We start from the raw sequence: 23,206 nt of genomic DNA, 5'->3' as shown, positions 1-23,206 counted from the left end.
TGGCTCAAGGGGAACCATCTGGGAACCAACTGGAGGACGCTGCTGCAGGTGAAGGCCAGTTTGCAGGAGAAGAAACATTCTGTCTTCTCCTATGAACAGTGGAGAATCACTATCTCCCTGAACAGTGAAGAATCACTATCTCCCTGGATAACTGCCCTGGCTAGGACACTGTTTATTCTTTTTGTGATTCTCTTTGCAAAATTCATTTCTTCACCCACTTTATTCTGGCATGCATAGGTGCAGTTAAGATGCTTGTGCTAAGGTTCCAGTATGTGCCCATTAGCAGGGATGGGGATGAGGAACCTCAAGGAGAGTCAAGTATTTGACTCAGGCCCATAAGAAGAGGAGAAAATGTGGGGCCCTGGGTTCTGAACAAGGAGGAGCTCCATTTTTTTAAAAGTATCACATGTTAGGCTTCTCTCTCTCAAGCCTAAGTTTTCATTAACACCAACCCAAGCTAATTGGCCATACCAGGTAGCCTATCTGGAAAGGACACAAGGGAGTGGTAGGAAGGTACCCTAGACAACAGCCTGTCATCTTAAAGATTATTAGAAGCTAGAAACATTCCCATTCCCTCCCTATATAAACTAGCTTGTGACCTTGGCAGGTCGTCATCATCTCCGAGAGATGGCCCTGACTGGTTAGTATGGGGCTTGAGACTGACAAAATAAAGTTTTTTTGTTTTGTTTTGTTTTGTTTTTGCTTTACTCCTATTGTGTGGATCCTTAATATTATGAATAAAGTCAAATCAAAACCAGCTAATTACCTCCATATCAGACTTAAATCCATAAATTATATTGAAGAATCCATAGGCAGAAAACTCCATGGCATTGAAGCTAATGCATTACAAAAGAAATGATGACCAAAATTAAAAGACGTCCCACAGACTGGAAGAAAATACTTTTCTACTACACACATCTAGACACATAAAGTTCTCGTAGAACTTTACAAGGAAAAAAAAAACAATCAACACCAAAAAAAAAGGGGGGGGGGGAAGATACGAACAGAAACTTCCTCCAAGAAGCCAGATAGATGGTCAAAGAGCATAAAATATGCTGTGTTACTTAATATGGAAGAATGCAAATAAAACAATGAGATAAAACATCAGTGAGACTGGCATATATCAAAAGAACAAAACAACTAGTGTGTCTGTGGATGTGGGGGCAAAGGACCTTAACTTATTTTGGTGGGAAGGTTGATGGTCCCACTGTTTTTGGAAAACAATTTGGACACTTATAGAAAAATATTGGGAATCAAGATTTCACTTTTTGGTGTTTATTTCAAAGGTCCAAAATCAAGATTTGACTTTTTGGTATTTATTTCAAAGGTCCAAAATTTCTTTTCAGGAAATATGTTGACACTCTTAATGGTATGTTCATTGCAGCACTATTCACAAGTCAAAAACTGAGAACAACTCAAGTGTCTAAGAACACGACTGAATAATACTGTTATTAAAAAAACCACGGTATATTTATAAAATGAACTACTTCTCAGTTGTAAGAAAAGCTAATATCATGCAGTTTGCTGCCCTATGAATGGATATGGAGGATTCTTTGCTGAGGTAAATTAAAAGGAGAAGGACAGGAACAGATAATTTGAAATATAAAATATGTAGTAGGGGAATAACAAATGCCCAAAGACAACAGAAACCAAAACCTTTTTTTAATAATAGAGATTTTAATTTATTTAAAATTATTTTTAATCGAATCATTGTGAGATACAGTTACAAAGCTGTTCAAGGTTGAGTTTGTCACACAACGTCCAATACACATCCCTTCACCTCTATCTTTAGTAGGAAGTTTACTACTGGAGGGAAGGGGAGATAAGATGGAAGTCAAGGCAACAGTGGAAGGAAGTGTAGGGTGTGGTGCTAAAATGCGTTATGCAGGAAACCTTATCATGAGCAGTATTGTAAACCGCAGTGCCTAAAATATATGTAATAAAAAAGAGGCACCAATTTAGAATTCTTTTACTCAGAAAACCTTGAAACGAATTAACAAAGGGGAAGTAGAGACATAGTACCGTGAGTGGGCACTTGCCTTGCACTCACCTGACCTGGGTTCTATCTCTAGCATCCCAATAATTCACTGAGCCTTCCAGGAATGATCCTTGAACATAGAGCTAGAAGTAAGACCTGAGCACAGCTTGGTGTGCCCCTCTCCCCAATAACCACAAAAGAAAAAAGTTTTCCTACAAAAGAAAAAAAAACAGAGCAGATGCTCATGTCTATCTTTTCAGTTTAACTGAATGGCTTTTACTTTTTTCTTCAAACCAGGTAATTTCTTTATGCTGCCAGACCAATTTTTTCTTACCCTATATACATACATAGATAATACATACATATACATACATAAATAATCCCCTCATTCCATCTCTTTCTTACTCAGCTCTTTCTGTTCTTCCCATCTGATACATCTACAAAGTCACAGACTAGAAGAATCTCATTTTTCTTAGAGCCTACAATACTTACATTTATACTTGCTTTTGGCAGTAAGCAAAAAATATATATCATATATGTCCAGGCTTATTGTTCCTTCTCCTTCCTCTCTTTGTTCCCACCCCAATGCCCCAAGGACTCTCTCCAATATTGTCTCCTCTCTGAAGTCTTCCAGCCTTCCTTTACCTCAGAAGAAATCTCTCTTTCAAAGATTAATAAAAAAAAGTCCTGATTCCCTTCCCCATTTCAGGATTGCCTTTATGAATTATGTTCTTTTATTAATCTCTCTCAAGGGATTGTAAATTAATGGAAGACCTGGACGAATGTATTTAAATTTGGCCTTAACTTTTGTTTATATAGCATAGATCAATAAATGCATTCATATGTGGAACAAAAAAGATGTGCAAGAGATGAGTAACCTTTTTTTAATACATGTCAGCCATGATTCCCCAAAGTTACCAGCAAAGCTATTATTAGAGACACACCACCAGGGACGCTGCTAGATAGTTACTAGGCTGTCAAAGCTCTGGGAAAGAGTCACTGACATTTTTGATGTTTATATAAACTTTATGCTTGCTTTATTGGATATAGAGATCAGTGAAAACTAGCTTCCAATGTTTATTTGACTCTGTTGGTCTCAAATCCCAGTGTGAAGAGCAACAATACTTGATACCTAAATTTTCTACCAAGTGACTTAGCAAATTTCCATTCAGTTTCTCTCTCTAATGAAACTAAACCTTAAGAGTGTTCTACAGGGAAAAGATGAACTAATAGTCATGTTTGTTGCTTATTAGCCAAAGTTCAGAAACACTGAGCAGCATGGGCATGAAATTCAAAGGTTATGCATTTTGGTTAATCCCATACTGGGTCTTTGGAAAAGAAAAACAATCCCCTAATATTCAACCAATACCATATGTCCCCTGAGAGATGAGCAGGAGTGTAATAATGCCCTTTGTGCCATATTTCCAACCCTGGGTGAGTGAGTCTGAAGCAGAGTTCCTGCACTAAATAATCCAGTCCAAGCTGAGGGTGAAACATGTGTAGACTGGCAATCTTCTACCTCAGATTGAGAGCTAGCTGCCTGCCAGAACTCCCACTTTAATTACCTTATTTTCCAATGTATAAGACAACTGGGCATATAAGATGACCCTCTACTTTTCCTATTAAAATATAGGGTTTGGGCTATATTCGCCATATAAGACTACCTCTCTTTTAACACACACCAAATAAAATTAAGAGAAAAAGAGTAGAATCCTCAAAGGTTAACAGTATATGTTTAATAAAGCTAGACTTTGGAGTGCCAACAATCATTTTACATTTGTCATTTGTAGTGAGTGACTGATTTTTGAATTGTGATCTACATTGAGAGTAGGGAGAGGGGCTCCTCCAAGAGCAGCTGGCTGGGGGGGGCAGTGATTAATAGGATTGCTAGAGGGAGACAGAGTGCCTCCTCTGTGTCCCATAAAAGCTGAACAGAGGACTGAGCACGGAAAAGCCACATACCGGCGATGACACCCTGAGCCTGGATGGGATGCAGCTGGATGGGATGCAGTGCTCGGTAACTCAGCGCCTCTGTGTGCCTTGAAATATGAATCAGGACAAGCAGAGGACTGAGTGATGATGCCTGGCAACTGGATGGGATGCGGTGGTAAGAGGAGAGCGGATCACTCATCCCTGAAGCTGGCGTAAGTTTCAACATGCCGTATACCAGAGTATAAGACAATCACCGCCTTTTTGTTTGTTAGTTTGTTTTTGTTCTTGGTTTTGATTTTGGTTTTTGAGTTACACCCGGCAGTGCTCAGGGGTTACTCCTGGCTCTATGCTCAGAAATCGCTCCTGGTAGGCTCAGGGGACCATATGGGATGCTGGGATTCGAACCACCGACCTTCTGCATGCAAGGCAAACACCTTACCTTTATGCTATCTCTTCGCCCCCCTACCACCGACTTTTAAGAAGTTTTTCATGGGTTAAAAAGTCATCTTATATGCCGGAAAATACAGTAAGTACAGAGACCACCCCTGAGTGGGGGCAGTAAGGACAGAGTAAGGACAGATAGCTCAAGCTATCCTGAGCTAGTCCTACCCAGGTTTACATGTAAGGCAATCTCTGTTTTGGGGTAAAACCAAGTTGTAAACACGCACACACACACACACACACACACACACACACACACACATGATCTTTGTTCTGGGTAAAGGTTTAATCTAACATAGAATATTCCTAGTTGTGAATTTGATTATTTATCACTCTTTTAATCTAATTATTTGCACATAACAGAAGCTCAATATAGCTTTGCTCTTTGCTTAGTAATTATATTTTTCCTCCTATATTTCTTTTGTCTCCACACATCCACATGCTTTCTATAAGATTAACTGCAAAAAAAGACTACAAGTTGCTGAAAAGTTCTCTGAAGGTCAAATATAAGTTTAAGTTTTGCTCTGTAATATTTTAGTAACCATTTCACTCAGACTGAATGGTTATACTAACATTTCTGAACTTCTCACTTCTCAAATTTCCAAGTTACCTCCCAGCATTGCATCTGATCTACAATGCTGATAAAGATATCTAAAGAAAATTCACACTTTGGTCATATTTCTATGTGATGCATTTATTTCTATGTGATGGAGAATCATACTTTTCTGATTTATTCAGGATCGCTACATAAAATAAATCAGAAAATCCTTGTGTTTATAATACCTCTTTAATAGCTTGAGATAAAATATTTAATTTAAATTATTTAGAAAAAATTATAATTTATTTATTAATATAATAAAAAATACAAGGCATTCAATTTCAGATTAAGTTGAATTGAAGAAGTCATACACATGTCTTCAGGACTCAGTTTCTTTTCATTTCTCACTCTTGTATTTTCACCATCTTAGTGAGTAGAGGCTGCACTTTTGGTAGTTGTTAGCAGTTCATAGACCCTCTTCAGTAATGAATCTTATCTAAAAAAATAAAAGGTCTTCAACACACTTTAACTCCCAATTCAAAGCTGTTGCTCTGAGTATATCTCATGGGTGTGAGTAGGTCACTTACAATTTCTGCACAGATGTCTATGCTCATAGAAGAGAAACAGATTGAGGAACAGACTATTTATAGAGAAAGCTTAAGCAGCTTTGCACTAACAGATCACCAGGCAGAGGGATTGCCTTCAGGTACCCAGATTCTCTTTCTAGAATAAGGCACAGAAAAAACAAAAGCACAATCCTCTGGGGCCAGAGCGATAGCACAGAGGTAGGGTTTTTGCCTTGAGCGTGGCCAACACAGGATGAACCCGGGTCTATTTCAGGCATCCCATATGGTCCCCCGAGCCTGCCAGGAGCAACGTCTGAGTGCAGAGCCAGGAGGAACACCTGAGTGTGGCCAGGTGTGACCCCCAAAACAAAACAAAACAAAACAAAACCAAACAAACAAAAAGCACAATATTCCTTTACAATATTCCGTTTTTGAAAGAGATGAGGATGATGCTCAAGAATGACAGTGATGCAATGGTGACAGGAACAGGGAGACACTCTGTGCTGGAAGCTGTTAAAAAAGAAAACAGAAAACAAAACTGTTTTAGGTAGAAAAGGATTTTGTGGGGCCAGAGTAGCGGCACAAGCGGTAGGGCATCTGCACTGCAAGTGTTAACCTAGGATGGATTGCGGTTCGATCCTCCGGCGTCCTATATGGTCCCCTAAGCCAGGAGGTATTTCTGAGTGCATAGTCAGGAGCGCTATGCATCACCAGGTGTGGTCCAGAAACAAAAACAAAAACAAAAACAAAAAAAGAAAAAGAAGAAGAAGAAAAGGATATTGTTTTTTGAAATGTCCTCATTTCTTTGCAGACTAGCTTTATTGTTTTTGCCTTTTCCACACCTGGCAGTGCTCAGGGCTTCCTCCTGACTGTTTAATATATATTTTTTCTTTTGGTCACATCCAGTCATACTAAGGGGTTACTTCTGACTCACTCAGGAATCACACCTGGCAGGGTTTGGGGACTATATGGGATGCCCAGGATCAAACCTGAGCCAGCTGTGTACAAAACAAACACCCTACCCACTGTACTTACTATGTACCACTGACCTTGTTCAGGGGTCATCTGGGCATCTCCAGGCAGTGCTTTCGTGGGGAAACCAGGTAGTGCTCTAGCATTAAAAGCATGTGCTTATCTGAAGTTCCTACACTTTCCCCTCCTCCCTTCCTTTGGGCCAAGCCTGGTGATGTTCAGGAATTATTTCTGGTAGTGCTTAGGGGACCATATGGAATACTGGGGATATAACATGAATTGACTGCATGCAAGACAAACATCCTATCCACTATACCATCTCTCCAGCTCTTCTAGACTCACATTTAAACTTAAACTTTTCTAATAGAATATTTGAAGGCAGCTACACATTCTTAGATTTTTTTCTAACTTAAGAACTCAGCTTTCTTACTTGCAGATAATGAAATAGGCACTCAAGAAGTTAAGAGATTTATTGTTGGTTACCCAACTAATTGGTGGTAAAAATTTCCCGCTCATGAGCATCATCCTCATCACCACTAGCCCATTTTATTCAATGATTTCACCACCATTTTGAAAGCTGACATTGATGAAATACTTTATTATTCTGTGCTAGAAAATGTTTTAAGTGTTTCTGATCAAAATGATGTAATCATCAAACAAGCCTATAAAGTATTTATTAATTATTATTATATTCATTTTAAAATCAATGAGACAAGGCTGGAGCGGCAGCAAAGTGGTAGGGCACTTGCCTTTCTTTTTTTTTTTTTTTTTTTTTTGGCACTTGCCTTTCATCCAGAATGGATGCAGGTTCAATCCCCACATCCCATATGGTCCCCTGAGCCAGGAACAATTTCTGAGTGCAGAGCCTGGAATAACCCCTGAGTGTGGCAGGGTGTGGCCCCCCAAAACAAAACAAAACAAAAATCAATGAGACAGAGGTTGGAAGAAATGTGTCAAATATTTCTCAGCTATCACATCTCAGTGATGTGAGCACTGGCTCTAAAGTCACCATGCCAGACAGTCTCAGATTCATTCTTTCATCTTTCATCTCAGTCTTTTATCTAAGCATCTGGTAGAAGCTCTACTTCAAGATAAATAATATAACGAAGAGGGGCAAATTATTGAAGAGCACTGAAGTTAATAGTGAAAAAGAACATAAAATAGGATGTTCAGAATATAATAATAGGGATAGTAGCTAACAAGTTTTGAGGGCTTTCCCATAGATTATATATTATTTCAAGAGCTTTTACATGAATTCATTTTATTTTCATTAGAATAGTATCAAGCAGATTTTTTTTCCTCAGCAGCACATATGGTCTTCTAGTACTGCCAGGAGTGATCCCTGACTGTAGGGCCAAGGGGCAACCCCTTAGCAAGGGTGGGTGGTGGCCTAAGACCCACTCCCTTCAAAAAAAATGCCATTTTACTATATATATATGTACATATATATATACATACATTTTAAAAATTAACAAACAAACAGAGGCAAAGGAAGAGTAAGCAAGCCTTTTGCTCACATTGTCACTGTTGGTAACTGTTAGGTTAACATGCAAAATTTGGCTTTCCATAAATAACTGACTATATATATTTTTTAGAAACATGGTGAACAATTTTGCTTATGTGAAAGATTTGAACAAATAAGCTCCTTTGTGAATCCAGTGATAAGAACAGAGCACGTTCTTTCGAGTATACAGATTTTTGGCACCAGTTACTTTGTTGAACAAAAGCCACATTTAAGGGCAAATAATGAACACATTTTGACTTTTCCAACATCCATTACTGTGGTAACCAACTCTCATAAGGAGCAAAAGAAGAATTAGAAGGCAAAACTTGCCTAAATTTTTTCTTTGCAAATTTTCTCCCAATTTGACTTTTTTTTTTTTATGGGGTTGCATCACACTAGCTTTTGCTGAATTTATTCCTGGCTTATACTCAAGGATCATTCTTGGAGATGTATGAGAGATCCGGTGGCATGGTGGGGATAGAATCTGGTAAATCACATGCAAGGCAAGTGCTCTGCCCACTATTCTGTCTCTGCAGACCCTAAATTAATTTCTTGGCCCTTTGAAGGGAATGGGTTTCTGGGAACTCAGAATTTATATACTTCAGTTACAGCAAATAGGTCCAATTTAAAAATAAATGGAAAGGGTGAATATGGGTCATACAGCTTAGATTTTATGCTAACTTCTTCAATATCTTGTATACTCTATTTCTTACCTTTAAGAGTTTATAGAACATAGAAGTTTATGAAGTCCTTTAAGTAGTGTTTGTGGCTTCAAATATCCAGTTAAGACAAACTGCACTTCCAGACTCTTACAATATCCCTGCTAAGCTTTGATAAAAAGCCAAGTTGGAGTTGTATTGAAATCGTTTCACCAGAAAATAGTGGAGATCATTTATTTGGTATGGGGTTGTGGGGATCCTAAAACATTTTCTTAAACAGTTATAGAATGGAAGAATATGAGTAATCATTTCTATTATCCATGCCCTTCCATTAGTTTCTTCTTGACCTAAATGTTCCACTATTTTTTCACTTAACACAAATTACAAGACTTATGAACTTAATAGGAAAATATATTAAATTCATAAGAACAAAACACTGGTATTTTATACCAAACAGTGCCCTGTTCAGGCATATTTCAAAAGAATTCTTGACACCTGATCACAAATGTTCTCGAATGATCAAAAAATCTCAGTTAGGGTGGGTGAGGAAGAAGATGGGGGGGACATTGGAGGTGGGAATGTTGCACTGGTGAATGGGGGGGTGTTCTTTTTATGACTGAAACCCAATTACAATCATTTTTGTAATCATGGTGTTTAAATAAAGATATTATTTAAAACAAATCTCAGTTATATTCAAACTCTATCCTAGTTCTTTTTTTTGTTTTTTTTTTTTTTGTTTTTTTTTTGTTTGCAAATACCGTATTTTCTGGCGTATAGGACGACTTTTGAAACAAAAAAAAAGTCAACTGAAAATCTGGGGTCGTCTTATACCCCGAGTATATCCTGAAAAATGTTTCAATATGCCGCTAAACGAAAATTGTCTGAATATTGCCACAAAAAAGAAATTTCCAACTCGATCCTGCACCAATCACTGCAAGGCTGCTAGGACCACCTTTCTAAGCCAATCCAAGCAGGCTTTTTATGCATGCAAATTAGACAATGTTCTGTACCCGAATCTACACTGTCAAAAGCCTGCGCAGATTGGCCAGAGTCAGAGAGGAAGTCTATAACAGTTTACTTGTTGTGATTGGCTCACTGTGGTACATGAGCACAGGAACACATGCAGCACAGGAACGTTCTGTCTGATACAGCGAATATAGGCCTAAACCTATGTTTTAACTGCAAAATTAGGGGGTCATCTCGTCTTATATGCCGGCAAATACGGTACACTAATTTCCTGAATCTATAACAAAGATACTATTCCCCCCCCCCCCCCCATAGTGCTGTCTGTTGCAGGCTAAGGAGAGGAGGAAGGAGACACTTTTGATAGGTTTCTACACTCCAGATCTGTGATAGACAGCCAGAGTGAACAGACTCCAGATCTCACTGCGGATGCCAATTTGGAGATTTTTTGTAGCACTAAAACCTTGAAATGTGGGAATATTGAGGTCAATGATCAATAAAAGCAGTTAAGTTGGAGTGGAGACTGACTTGAAGTGATTTTGAAGGTAGCTACTGGGCTGGACTGCTGTTAGCTGTGGGGGTGAGTGAATATATGTGCACATAATATGATCTATGTAATATATACATATATAATTATTATATATTATCATATATAGAATATACACACAAGGCTTGATTTTCTTCCAACTGTACTAGGGCACCTTATTTGCTATAGAATGACTATTCTGTGAAATGCTATGTCTGGTGACATCCAAGGTTAAGATGTATTCAGATATGTGGTTTCCTAAAGGAGAACATTTGCATGTATATGTGTTTTAATTGGATATGTTTAATCTTTTCTACTTTAACTCCATTTTAATTATCAGAGCTTTTGCTAAAATATTGGTCTAATGATGCTCCATTCCTTAACTTTTTGCTTAATTGTTTTTTAGGTCATACCCAATGATGCTCAGGGGTTACTTCTGGCTCTGCACTCAAGAATCACTGAGTTCTTGGGGGACCATATGTGGTGTCAGGGATCAGACGTAGATTGGTTGCATGAAAGGTAAATGCCCTACCCACTGTACTATTACTTTGGCCATCTACTCCTTAAAAAATTCTAAGGACTTCTCACTTTCTATAATATAAAGTTTGAAGTCCTTGGCATGAGATCCAAGAGTTTTCACTGTTTGGTTCCATCAGTCTTCACACCCTTTCTCTTCTCAATCTCTTCCTAAGGTCCTGTACATCTTACATTCTAGCCACTCATAAATTTGGATATTTCTCAAAGATACTAGTTTTTTTGAAGTCTATATGATATATCATTTTCTATTTTATACTTGCGATGGCCTTTTCTCTCTTCCATGGACAATCCCCTCTTCAAAACCCATGTGATCCTTTCCTGTGAAAATGCCTCACTTTCTCTGAACAGTATCTATGGTTCCCTGCTTCAAGCATTGCTTCATCCTCTGACAAATAATTTAGGATTTTTATGTGTAGACATCTGTTCCTATGTCCATTTCTCAGAGTAAAAGTCCTCCCAGAATAATTGTATTTTAAAAATTTTGTCACCCAGGCCTTCTACCAGAACATAGTTGATGTTAACAGATAAAGCGAATGAAAATTCTTTGCTCCCTTCCTTCCTTATCTATGCATTCCTTATCATGATAAAAATAAGAAAATATTTTGGAAGGAGAAGATGAAAATGCTGTGGTTTCTTTTTCTTTGGTGATGGGGGAGGCTTACCAAGTGGTGCTCAGGGCCTATTCTTGACTCTGTGCTAAGGGCTCATACTCCTGGTGGTGCTCAGAAGCCATTCCTGGTTGTGTTCAGGAGGTCTTCTGGTGATGCTTGGGGAATCATACTTGGCTTAGTTCAGTGCTTCTCAAATAGTAAGGTGTGCCCCCCAGGGGGGGGCACGAGGGTCTATAAAGGGGGGTGCGTTTGACCTTGACAAGCACCGTAATAACAAGCTAAGCCCTGTATTTATGTCTTTGTATGTCTCTGGAACTGAGAGTTGCTGTGTCCTGCTTCAAACCTTGCTTCGAAAAGCTAGGCATTGCAAAATGTGCTCATTGTAGCTATTAATCCAGACATCACCTCTGATTAAAAATCAGCTCAAATTATTTTATATATTTTTGTTTTACACGTTAAAGTTTTTTTTTATAATAAAGATACTATCTACAGTCGCGTGGGGGGCGTGAAAAATGTTTCCTTCTTCCTAGAAGGGCATGGCAGAAAATAATTGAGAAGCACTGACTTAGTGGTTCCAAGGATAATAAAATCAGGGTTGGCAGCATGCAAGACAAGCACCAGAACAGAGCTGTACTTTGCAGCATAGAATGTTATAGTTTATGTACTCTCTTTTTAAGTTCAGGTTTGTTCTCTGTCTAGAATCCCCCACTCTTGGCACTAGTGTAGAAACAGTTTCCTAGAGATAATTGAGAAGAAAAAAAAAACAAGCAGATTTTCTCAATCATTCAGTTTCACCATTCCCAAAGATCATGGTTTTGGTCTTTTCTTCCCAAGCCCACTCAGGAAAAACTTTTATAAAAGAATACTGGTCTGAACTGGAGAGGTACTATGCCAGGTAGGGTACTTGTCTTGTATACATGGCTGATCCCTGGCATTTGCTATAGTCTCCTGAGCCTGCCAGAAGTGATTCCTGAGTACAGAGCCAAAGTACCCCCTGAGCACTATGTGCAAGGCAATCATCCATCCCACCGTACTATCTCTTTGGTCCCTTCACATCACGGTTACTTGGGTGAGATACCAAAACAAACAAACAAACAAGCAAAGAGTACTGGTCTGTGATCCCAAAAGGATAGCATCAATCGAACTGAACATTCTTACCTTTCAGCAGCTGGCAGTTGTATGTGCTGAAGTTTCCAATGGACTGCAATTGTACCCAATTTCCTCTTGGGAGCGAGCTTATATTGACCACTTCAAACAATTCATAGGGAGGTATCAGGACTTCCTTCTTAAGAGAGAAGTAGTCAACAGGTATACCGAGGCAGGTTGAAATGGTAAAGAAAGTTTTGTTTTTTGAGTTCTGCGTCTTATTTCTGAGGAGGGAGGTGGAAAGGAATTGGCCAAACCGAATTATGGTACCAATGGGTACTTTCAAGGACACATCCTTTGACTCATAATGCAACTCATAACAATGATATTTATTATGGCTGAGCAAGTCTTCCCTTAGCAGTTGGATTGCTGAGGTCAGGTAGTAGTGAAGGTATTTGAAGTGGAAGTCATGATGATACTGCGCTGTAGAGGTACCTAAACTGGCCATGGCTCTGGAGAAGTCAGAGTGGATGTTGTTGTTCAGGATATAAACCAAGATGGCCACAGCATGTGTGTCAGTCATATTTTGGGGGAGATTCTTTTGTTGGTTCAGCCATTTTAAGTGTGCATTCTGCCAGATCTTGGAGTAATTCTTATTGACTTCTAATTCTTTAGTGAAATAATCTCCTTCATTTAACTCCTTCATGATCTGCTGACTACAGCCTTGATACTGATCATCAAAAGATTTAGGTGTCAAGTTAATGCTGACAGCAATCTAAGAGAGAAAAAAAGGATGTATTAATTGTTCAAGTCTTATGGTGAAGGTGGTGGCAGAAATCTCTACTCTGCCTAGTCAAATTACCTTGACAAAGTCAACATTTGTTCGCACAAGTCTCATGTGGGCTTATCATATTGCTCTGCTCTCTTCTGCATCAGTGACTTGGGTGAAAAATGGAGCACATTTTACCTGATCAATACAATTCAAAGTTTGAAATCAGAACTGTATGGAGGAAGTAATCCATTTTGTATCACCTCAAGTAACAGTGGTTTAGAGGGACTAGAGAGATAGTACAATGAGATGGATGCTTGCCTTGTATCACAGCCTACTTGGATTCATTCCCCAGAACTCCAGCTTACCAGGAGTACACCCTAAGCACAGTTGGGTATGACCCCAAACCAAGCAAAATAAAAGAAAAATAGTGGGTTTTGAGTATTTTAAAGAACATTAAAAAATTAATTAAGGGGCCGGAGCAATAGCATAGCGGTAGGGTGCTTGCCTTGCATGCAGCCAACCCTGACAGACCTCAGTTCAATTCCTGCCATCCCATATGGTCCCTTGAGCCTGCCAGGAGCGACTTCTGAACACAGAGCCAGGAGTAATCCCTGAGCACTGCCAGGTGTGACCCCCCCCAAAAAAAAAAGAAATTAGAAAATTAGTTAAAACTTTTTTCATTGAAATTGAAGCAACATGATTAGATAGTGTTAATATTGATGCCTTTTTGAGAACATAAATACTACCCTCCACCAGTACCAAAGTGTCCCATAACCTCTGCCATTGTTCCAATGTCACTTTTAGCCACCCTCACGGCTCCCAAACCATATCATTTCTGTATTCAAAGTCCAAATGATTTTTGTCAAGATATTTCCTATTCCCTTGTTTTGCTTCTTTAGAACCACATGTGAATAACCATTTGATATTTTATCCTTCGCCCTCTGGCTTATTTTGCTTAACATGAACTCCTTCAACTCTCTAAGTTGCAGCAAAAAGCAAGATTTTATAGTTGTCTTAAGGTTAAATTATACTTATGTTCTCTTCACTGACCTCCTGTACATCTCATGGTTATTTTTGGGAATGGAGACATTCATTAGTGATGGAGACCCCAAGAACAGTGCTCAGGACATGTGTGCCATCCTGCCAAACCATTTCCTTGGCCCTCTCACAAGTGTTTTAAGGAATTTTCATTAAAAACGAAATAGAATTTTGAAGCTTGAGTAATAGTTCAGCATATATAGTGTTTGCCTTGCTGTGGCCACCCTGACTTTGATCCTGGTACTTCATATGGTCTTCTGAAACTGCCAGGACTGATCTCTTAGTGGAAAGCCAGGAATAGCTCCTGAGCACTGCTGGGTGTGGCCCTAAACTCAAAATACCACTCTATGCCTGTCACCACAATGCTATTTTTATCAACTTCCATAACAATACTTTTGAGCTGATTCATATGATATGAATCTAAGAGTCAACTAGACTTGAGAATATTACATTATTTTTCCAATAGTTATAATGGTTTCATTTCAATTTCAGGGAAAGTCAAAATAATATTGTGCTTCTCTAGCTTCCATAATGTCATATGTATAGATGGTAAAATCCACACAAAGTGGAGGCCAGAGTGATAGTATGGCATGTCGCCATACTTGCCTTGCATGCAGCTGACCCAGGTTCAATATCTGGCATCCTATAGGTCACTTTAGCACTGCTGAGAGTAACTCCTGAGTGAAGAGCTAAGAAAAAACCCTGAGCACTGCCTGCCCAAACAAGCAATCAGACAATACCAAGAGTGGCACAAAGTGAATATTATTATTGATTCTACCTTCTATGTACTCAGTCCCCACCACTCCCACAGCTAAAGTTCCAGGGGCTCCCACTGTGCAGCAGACTGTTCTGCTTCTTCCCAGCCCACCTTTCCTTCCAGTTTCCACTAGCATCCAGCCAACTGCTCTAAAAGGCAGTTTTGTTGGAACAAAAAACACTTTGAGATGGTTTTATCAAATTATTTGCTAGCATTATTGGCTAACTGTAAAGTACACGGACCTAAAGTTCATCTGAAAGGGGTAACATGGTATAGGACCCTCGATCACACACAATTTTTCTCCTCAGCGCTAGCCCCCGTAGGCACTCACTGTGGGCTCCTGTAGGCTGGAGAGAAGCAGGAGAGGAAGGAGCCAGGTCTTCAGACAAGGATGCTGTCTTCCTCCCTTGGTCAGAAGACAGCATAGGGGGCCAAAGACTCTTAGCTCTGACTGCCTCATGGTGCACCAGGATCTGGGAGTCCAGGGAGTTTCTCTCTCAGCGTCTCAGCAGGAATCTTCACTCACATCCCACAAAGACTCCTGTTGGCCAACCAACACCAGCAGCTTTTTCTGTGGGCATTTGGGACACGGTAACTCCCACTGCCTTGCAAAGATGCAATCTCTGGAATGGCAGACTTGCAGGTCCAATGAGGGAGTTCCAACAGGAACCCAATGCCAGTTCCAATAAAAGGCTCTCTATCAAGTCCTCACACGGGGAATTCCAAAGGCCTTGTGAGGAGGTTCAGGATAGATGGACAGCTGAGGCTTTATTTTCTCAGCAGGCAGGAAAAGTGCGCAGGGCACTGTGTGGGAGCCAGGGACATTATCTGCAGCTCCAGGCTCCCTGGTGAAGAATCTTATTGGCTTGGGATAATGTCACCTCAAGTTGGGGCTAGACCAGCCTCATCTGGTGCTGCTGATAGGCCCAGAAGGGGTGTCCAAAAGTCTTTTGCTGTCATAAAATCTACTGTCATAAGGTTGCTCTCTTTGTCACTTTCCCATGGCCTTAGAAAGGACACCTGTTAGGTGGAACTCATTCATGCTTTTCCTGAAGCAGACATCAGGCCATCTCCGCAGAGCTTCTTTCCAGAACAGAAGGGGTGCTTTCCAAAGTGGGAGTGCTGGAGGATGCTGGGGCAGAAGTAACCTCAGGAGCAACTGGATTGCTTTTCTGTCTATTTATTTAAAGAAGGACAGCATTGAGTGATTCAAATTTTCTTCATTCAGAATATAGTTGGCCAGATAAATTTGAGAACTTCTGGAATGTGACTTTTAAGGACCTTTAAAAGTCACTTAAGTGGCTTTTAAGAGTGGGGGCTGATTTCCAGCTGCAGTAACTGCTGAGGTCAGTTCCCTTAACACAGCAGACTCCTTAGCATCCCCCACTGCCTTTCCCACCTCCAACATCCTTCCTTTAGTTTCAGCCCCTCAGAGGACCTTTTATTTTTGTTGTTTTTGAAGGGATGTGGTTTGGGCCATGACCTAACTGTGCTCAGGGATAACTCCTTGTTCTGTGCTCGGGAGTCACTCTTGGAGGTGTCCAAGTGACCATATGAAGGCCTAGGCATAGAATCCGAGTGTGCAAGTGGTTTAATTTTTGCCATCAGCTCAGAGAGCTGGCTTATTTATCTATTTTTTAGTGTGATATATATTTTTATTTCAATATGCCCATAAAACTAAAGATCTTTTAAAAGACATCTGTTGAAACCAACCAATAGTACAATTGATTGGAATCCTGACTTACATATGACTGACCATGATTTAATTCCCAGTTATATTTTATGTTATCCCTAGTCTTTCTCTTTTTATAAATCATTTTTATCTTTATTTAAACATCGTGATTACAAATATGATTGTAGTTGTATGATTTCAGTCATGTAAAGAACACCCCCCTTCCCCAGTGCAACATTCCCACCACCAATATCCCAAATCTCCCTCCTCCCCACTACAGCCCCACCTGTACTCGAGACAGGCCTTCTACTTCCCTCATTCATTCACATTGTTAGGATAGTTCTCAATGTAGTCATTTCTCTAATAGCACTCATCACTCTTTGTGGTGAGCTTCATGTCGTGAGCTGGACTTTCCAGCCCTCATCTCTTTTGTCTCTGAGAATTATTGCAAAAATATCTTTCATTTTTCTTTTTCTTTTTCTTTTTTTTTTTGGTTTTTTGGGTCACACCCATTTGATGCTCAGGGGTTACTCCTGGCTACTTGCTCAGAAATTGCCCCTGGCTTGGGGGGACCATATGGGACACCAGGGGATCGAACTGCGGTCGCTATCTTTCCTTGGCTAGTGTTTGCAAGGCAGATACCTTACCTCTAGTGCCACCTCACCGGCCCCTTTCATTTTTCTTAAAACCCATAGATGAATGAGACTATTCTGCATCTATCTCTCTCCCTCTGACTTATTTCACTCACCATGTACATTCATGTATAGGAAAATTTCATGACTTCATCTCTCCTGACGGCTGCATAATATTCCACTGTGTATATGTACCACAGTTTCTTTAGCCATTCATCAATTGAAGGGAATCTTGGTTGCCAGAATCTGGCTATTGTAAATAGTGCTGCAATGAATATAGGTGTGAGGAAGGGATTTTTGTATTGTATTTTTGTGTTCCTAGGGTATATCCCTAGGAGTGATATAGCTGGATTGTATGGGAGCTCAATTTCCAGTTTTTGGAGGAATCTCCATATCGCTTTCCATAGAGGTTGGAATAGACGGCACTCCCACCAGCAGTGAAAAATAATTCCTTTCTCTCCACATCCCCGCCAGCACTGTTTGTTTTCCTTCTTTGTGATGTGTGTCAATCTCAGTGGCGTGAGATGGTACCTCATAGTTGTTTTGATTTGCATCTCCCTGACGATTAGTGATGTGGAACACCTTTTCATGTGCCTTTTGGCCATTTGCATTTCTTCTTTAACAAAGTGTCTGTTCATTTCTTCTCCCCATTTTTTGATGGGGTTTGATGTTTTTTCTTGTAAAGTTCTGTCAGTACCTTGTATGTTTTGGATATTAGTCCTTTATCTGATGGGTATTGGGTGAATAATTTCTCCCACTCAGTGGGTCTTATTTATCTATTTATTAAATATTGTTTTCATTGATTTCCCCATCTATTATTCCCCATCTATTAGCTTTAAATGGAAACTAGACCTTGAATTTCTTTTCTTTAGTATCCTAAAATATTATGACATAATTGTTTCCATTATCCTCCTTTGTTACTATTGTTGTGATGACCAGGGGTCAAATTCTTGGTCTTGTGCTCTACACTTGGCCACTGTGCTTGCTGGAGGTGTCATACTTTAGTGGCAAGGTTGAGCCCTGGAGATTCTGGCTTTAGTATCTGGCTCCATGGTTGAGAAAGAAGAGTCATTGGATTTTCACTTAGCACATATGGGCAGCACTAGGGCCTATAACCTGGGTTTTATGTTAGAAAATCCAGTGATTTTTTTTTTTTTGTCACTGAGTCATCCTCTGGATCCTCGAGTACTTTTTTTTTGTTTTGTTTTGTTTTTGGGTCACACCCAGTAGTACTCAGGGGTTACTCCTAGCCCTATGCTTAGATATCACTCCTGAAAGGCTCGGGGGGACCATATGAGATGCTGGGATTCGAACCACCTTCCTTCTGCATGCAAGGCAAATGCCTACCTCCATGCTATCTCTCCGACCCCCTAGAGTACTTTTTAACATAAATTTTCTGACAACCATAGCATTTTAGCCCATCAGCAATGGTTAGAATGTCTAGAAAAATGTAAAGTGAAACAACAAAAATGGCCCCTAAATTCATTATTTGGAGAAGTGAACTATTTATTTTATATACAACATTTTATACACAAACATACCATAACACATTCTAGGGTTGTGTAGTATATAATTTTGCATAATTTTCCTTTTGTTTCTATATAACTGAATATTTACTAAAATATCATTAAATATATATATATTTGGTTTTTTGACTATACCTGGTGGTGCTTAGAAAAATATGGGTATCCCCTCCCCCAACTTTTTATTTATCCCACCTGAATGATCAGAACTGCCCATACCTGGAATGGGCTGGGAAAGAAGGCTGACTTGCGGGGAGAGGGGAATTAAGAAGGAGAGTTAGTGAGAGAAGTGAGGCAGATGCGAGAATCAACAGCGAGATTCAACTCATCAATTTCAATAGCATCAGATTCAGCATCAGCAGTTGAGTATCAGCAAAGAAGCAGCAGTAGCTTCAGCAAAGAAGCCTGGAAAAGCAGCTGAAGGAGAGACAGAGGCCGAGAGAGCCAGAAGGAGTAGAGATGTAGTTGCTAGGAAAAGGCTTAGCACAGAAGCCATGTGAGAAATGTATGTTAGGTTAGGACCGTGAAATAAAGCTGGCTGACTCCTATAACTTCATCTGACTGCTTTATGAATCTCTCTGCCCTCATCCTGCAACCTTCAGACGTGCCAGACCGTAGGGGCTGCAGAAGCCTGGCATAGCCCAGAAAGGCCTCACCATTCCCCTACCAGCACTAGGACTTTTTAATTTAAATTAAACAACAAAAGTAAATAGCATATCTTCAACCCTACTATTATAAGCAACACTCTGTGAACATGTGTTTATTGGAAATCTTTATGTCCCTTCTGGTTTTTGTTTTTGTTTTTGTTTTGTTTTTTTCGGCCACACCTGGTGACACTCAGGAGTTACCTCTGGCTATGCATTCAGAAATCGCTCCTGGCTTGAGGGATCATATGGGACACCAGAGGATAGAACCACAGTGCATCCTAGGTTAGCCATGCAAGGGAGACGCCTTACTGCTTGTGCCACCACTCTGGCTCCATTTCTGTCTCTTCTTAACAGTTTTATTTATTTTGTTTGTTTTGGAGGGTCACACCTGGCGGCACTCAGGGGTTACTTCTGGCTCTGTGCTCAGAAGTCACTCCTGGCAGGCTCGGGGGACCATATGGGATACTGGGATTCTAACCCCATCCATCCTGAATTGGCTGTGTTCAAGGTAAATGCCCTAATACTGTGCTATCTCTCCAGCCCCCCTTCTTAACAGTTTTAAAGAATGATTTTAAAGATATGATCAGTGACCATGGAATGCATATTTTTTTTAACTTACTTTGAAAAATCTGTTTATGACTTTTAAAATTCCTAAGATTCCTCCTGTGGGGCTAGTCTTTTAATTTGAGATTCAGAGATGTCAGTTCAAAAACTTGGAAGATGGGTCTACTGCAAGTTGTTGGCTTAGTTAAAATAATAGATGGACAAACTTTGCTAAATGTCAGTTTCTTCAACTGCAGAGCCATAAAAAGGGAAAGAAGCAGGATCGGAGAGATAATACAGCACGTACTTGCCTTGCACGTGACTGACCTAGGTCAATTTCTGGCATCTTATATGCTTTCCTGAGAACTGCCATGAGTAATTCCTGAGAGCAGAGTCAGGAGTAATCCCTGAACACTACCAAGTGTGGCCCAAAAGAAAAAAAAAAAAAGTGCGGGGCCAGAGAGATAGCATGGAAGTAAGACAGTCTGCCTTGAGTTCAGAAGGATGGTGGTTTGAATCCCGGCATCCCATATGATCCCCTGAGCCTGCCAGGAGCGATTTCTGAGCCAGGAGTAAAAAAAAAAAAAAAAAAAAAAAAAAAAAAGAAGCCAGGAGTAATCACTGAGCGCTGCAGGGTGTGACCCCACCAAAAACAAAAAACAAAAAACAACAACAAAAAAACAAACAAAAACAAAAACAAAAAAAGAAAAGAAAGTGGAAGATCTAACAATGACCTTTCTCAGAGTAAGCTGTGCCTTGAGGCCTACTTAGTGATGACTTCAGCCCATTTCAGTTGAGTGCTGGCTGAAGTGATGTGAGGTCAAGGAACTTGTTAATGATCTTAGGCACTACTGTTTCATAGCTGAGGTCCATTGTCTCCAAATTCCAAAGCCCAAGTTTCAAGAGCAGAGTTCAAATGCCTGAAATGCTGGGGAACCATGGAGGTCCATTACGAATTTTTCCCGGTCCCCTGACACGACTTGGAACAACTCCCAGCCTCAAGACTGGAGGATCACTAGACATGCACCACAACACAAAGTAAAAAAGCCCAAACGTAATTTTTTAATCACTTTTTTCCCCTATTAATTTTTGGGCTTATTTTCCTAATCTGACAGCCACTTTCATAATATGGCCACTAGAGGGCGGAAGAGCCCGGGGCATTCTTTTTGCACGACTTGAAGGAAAAGGTAGAGGAGGAAAAGGAAAGCAGAAAGGGAGATAGAAGAGAGGCGGAGACCAAAAGGAAGAAGGAGGAGGATGAAGATGAGGAGGAGGAGAAGGAGGATGAGGAAGAGAGTGAAATAGGAAGTGAAGGAGGGGAGGAAGGACAAAAGAGGAAGTTCCCAACTATAAACCTGTGTAGGAAAAGGCCAGAGTTTTGTGGGTATGTGTATATTTTTGAACTAAAATGAAAAAAAGAAGTTTTCTGATACTGTTTAGTCATTAAAATGATCTTTTTAAAAAAATTTTTAATTATGAGAACAATGATGCAAAGAGGACAAAGTAAAGTTACAGTGAAAGAACAATTGCCCATAAACAGAGTTCTCAGAAGAAATCCCCTTGCTGACGCCTAAATATTGAACTTACATTCAAAAAAAATTAAGAAAAATAAGGCAGAACCCATGTACAATTACTTTGTTCACAAGTCACCAGATTGTAGTACATTATAACACTTCTTAGCAGTACACAAAGCAACCTAAAGCCATGAGATTTATGTGACTCCTTAACTTTGAAGGTATAGTATTTTTATATATTCATGCACATACATATTAGTTTAAGTTAACATCAAAAGTTTAAGAGGTTTTTTTAAGGGTTAGTCAAAAGGGCACAGTAAAAACGGTGTTAGAGTGGCAAATATTGTCTGCATAGGCCCACCAAAATATGGGGGTCATAGAAAGGAATAGCCTTGGTCTAAATACAAGGAGACCACTACCCCTGAAGTTTCCTGGCATAAGACCAACTCTAGGCTCCAGGCAAACTAGTTTATTCAATCCAAGTCATTGTCTGTAGTGCCAATACAGTTTTATTTTTCACGCAGTCCTATTGTTGGCATCAGGTTTCTGTTTTAAAGATCCTGGAATCTGCACATCCTACATTAAAGTCAGGCTGGTGTGGAGTATCCTCTAGTTTCACCTCACAATTAAGGGGCAATACAGCAAGCCCTGTCCAGTAAGCAGGTCATTGTTCTTGTTACGTCTTCTCAGTGTTAAGGGAAGTCTCTTTTGAGTAGATCGATGTCAGAGCAGCTGTAGGGTCTTCCCTGGTAGAGGATTGCCTCCAGGTGATGTTATAGACAACCTTGGATGTTTTGTAGATGTCTTCTCTAGATCAGGGGTGAATGGAGAATGCCCATTCTTCTGAGGCCTGTGCCAGGTCTTTATGTCAATGTTCAGGGTGTAAGGTACCATTGCACTACAAGATTTGTGTGTTCCCATCTCTATTAGATAATAACTTATTGGTATGTATAGTATTTTCCCGTTTTAGTGTGCCTAAGCAAACAAGAAATAAAGCCACGTGATGTTATCTGAGTATATGGGGGCATAAGAACACGTCTAACAATGCCAATGGCTGGGGTCAAACATAAGCATTAAACTGAGGGATTCTTTCACACCAAATGCCATATTGAGCAGTTCACAAAGAGAAGATAAAAAAAGGGAGGGAATCGTCACTGTATAAAAAAATATTCAGCAAAAGTTATAGCCGTCAAAGAAAACACCCATAAAATGTTGAAAAGACATACATGTCCTTTTTATGCCTTTTGGAATAGCTGGGTGGGTGTTAACTCCAGGACACCACTTTGGTTTGTGACTTAGGAGTCAACAGTACTTAAGTTAGAAAGGCTAAATGAGGAGCAATGATGATAGGAGTTAAGGAAGTTAAAGAGAAAAATGATTTTTTGTAGGGGTGTGCAAAAGGGCAGAGTACAAATGTGTATTCTGCATACATAAAAACATAATTCAATGATAGCGAGTACTATTAATGTATCTTGAGCGCGCAGGGGCACTAGCCCCCGTGCGATTTTAAAAATATAGACTGGAAAGAGAATACCAGTGACTGCATCAAGAAGCTGGGAGGCCAGGAGTTTGGAACCCCACCCAGACCCACCCTAAGGAGCTGAATGGATAATGGGGGAAAGCCTAGGGTACCTTCAAGCTCCGCCAAGGGGCCCAACTCACCGGCTTGCCTAGGCATGTGGCCCAGGGAAGCCCTGGAGATCTGGAGCAAAGCGGTAGAGGGGTGCTGGGGTTACCCAAGTCCCGCACCCCCCCAGGCCTGGTCAAGAAGGCCTCCGGCCTGGCGGAGGCCTGC

At 40.1% G+C, this 23,206-nt stretch overlaps 1 protein-coding gene across 1 annotated transcript; it reads right to left on the bottom strand.

Annotated features, from left to right (window-relative positions):
• Positions 1-5,870: 5,870 nt before the first annotated feature.
• On the bottom strand, positions 5,871-13,211 carry ART4 (ADP-ribosyltransferase 4 (inactive) (Dombrock blood group)). The gene is made up of 3 exons (XM_049782901.1): positions 13,176-13,211; positions 12,386-13,088; positions 5,871-5,965 (listed from the first exon to the last, which is right to left on the bottom strand). The coding sequence occupies exons 1-3, from the start codon at positions 13,209-13,211 to the stop codon at positions 5,871-5,873; spliced, it is 834 nt and encodes a 277-aa protein (XP_049638858.1).
• Positions 13,212-23,206: the final 9,995 nt, after the last annotated feature.

Source organism: Suncus etruscus, chromosome 11, assembly GCF_024139225.1.
Source record: "Suncus etruscus isolate mSunEtr1 chromosome 11, mSunEtr1.pri.cur, whole genome shotgun sequence".
Lineage (NCBI taxonomy): Eukaryota > Metazoa > Chordata > Mammalia > Eulipotyphla > Soricidae > Suncus > Suncus etruscus.
The sequence above is the reverse complement of the archived record's forward strand: the minus strand, read 5'-3'. Positions and strand labels throughout refer to the sequence as shown.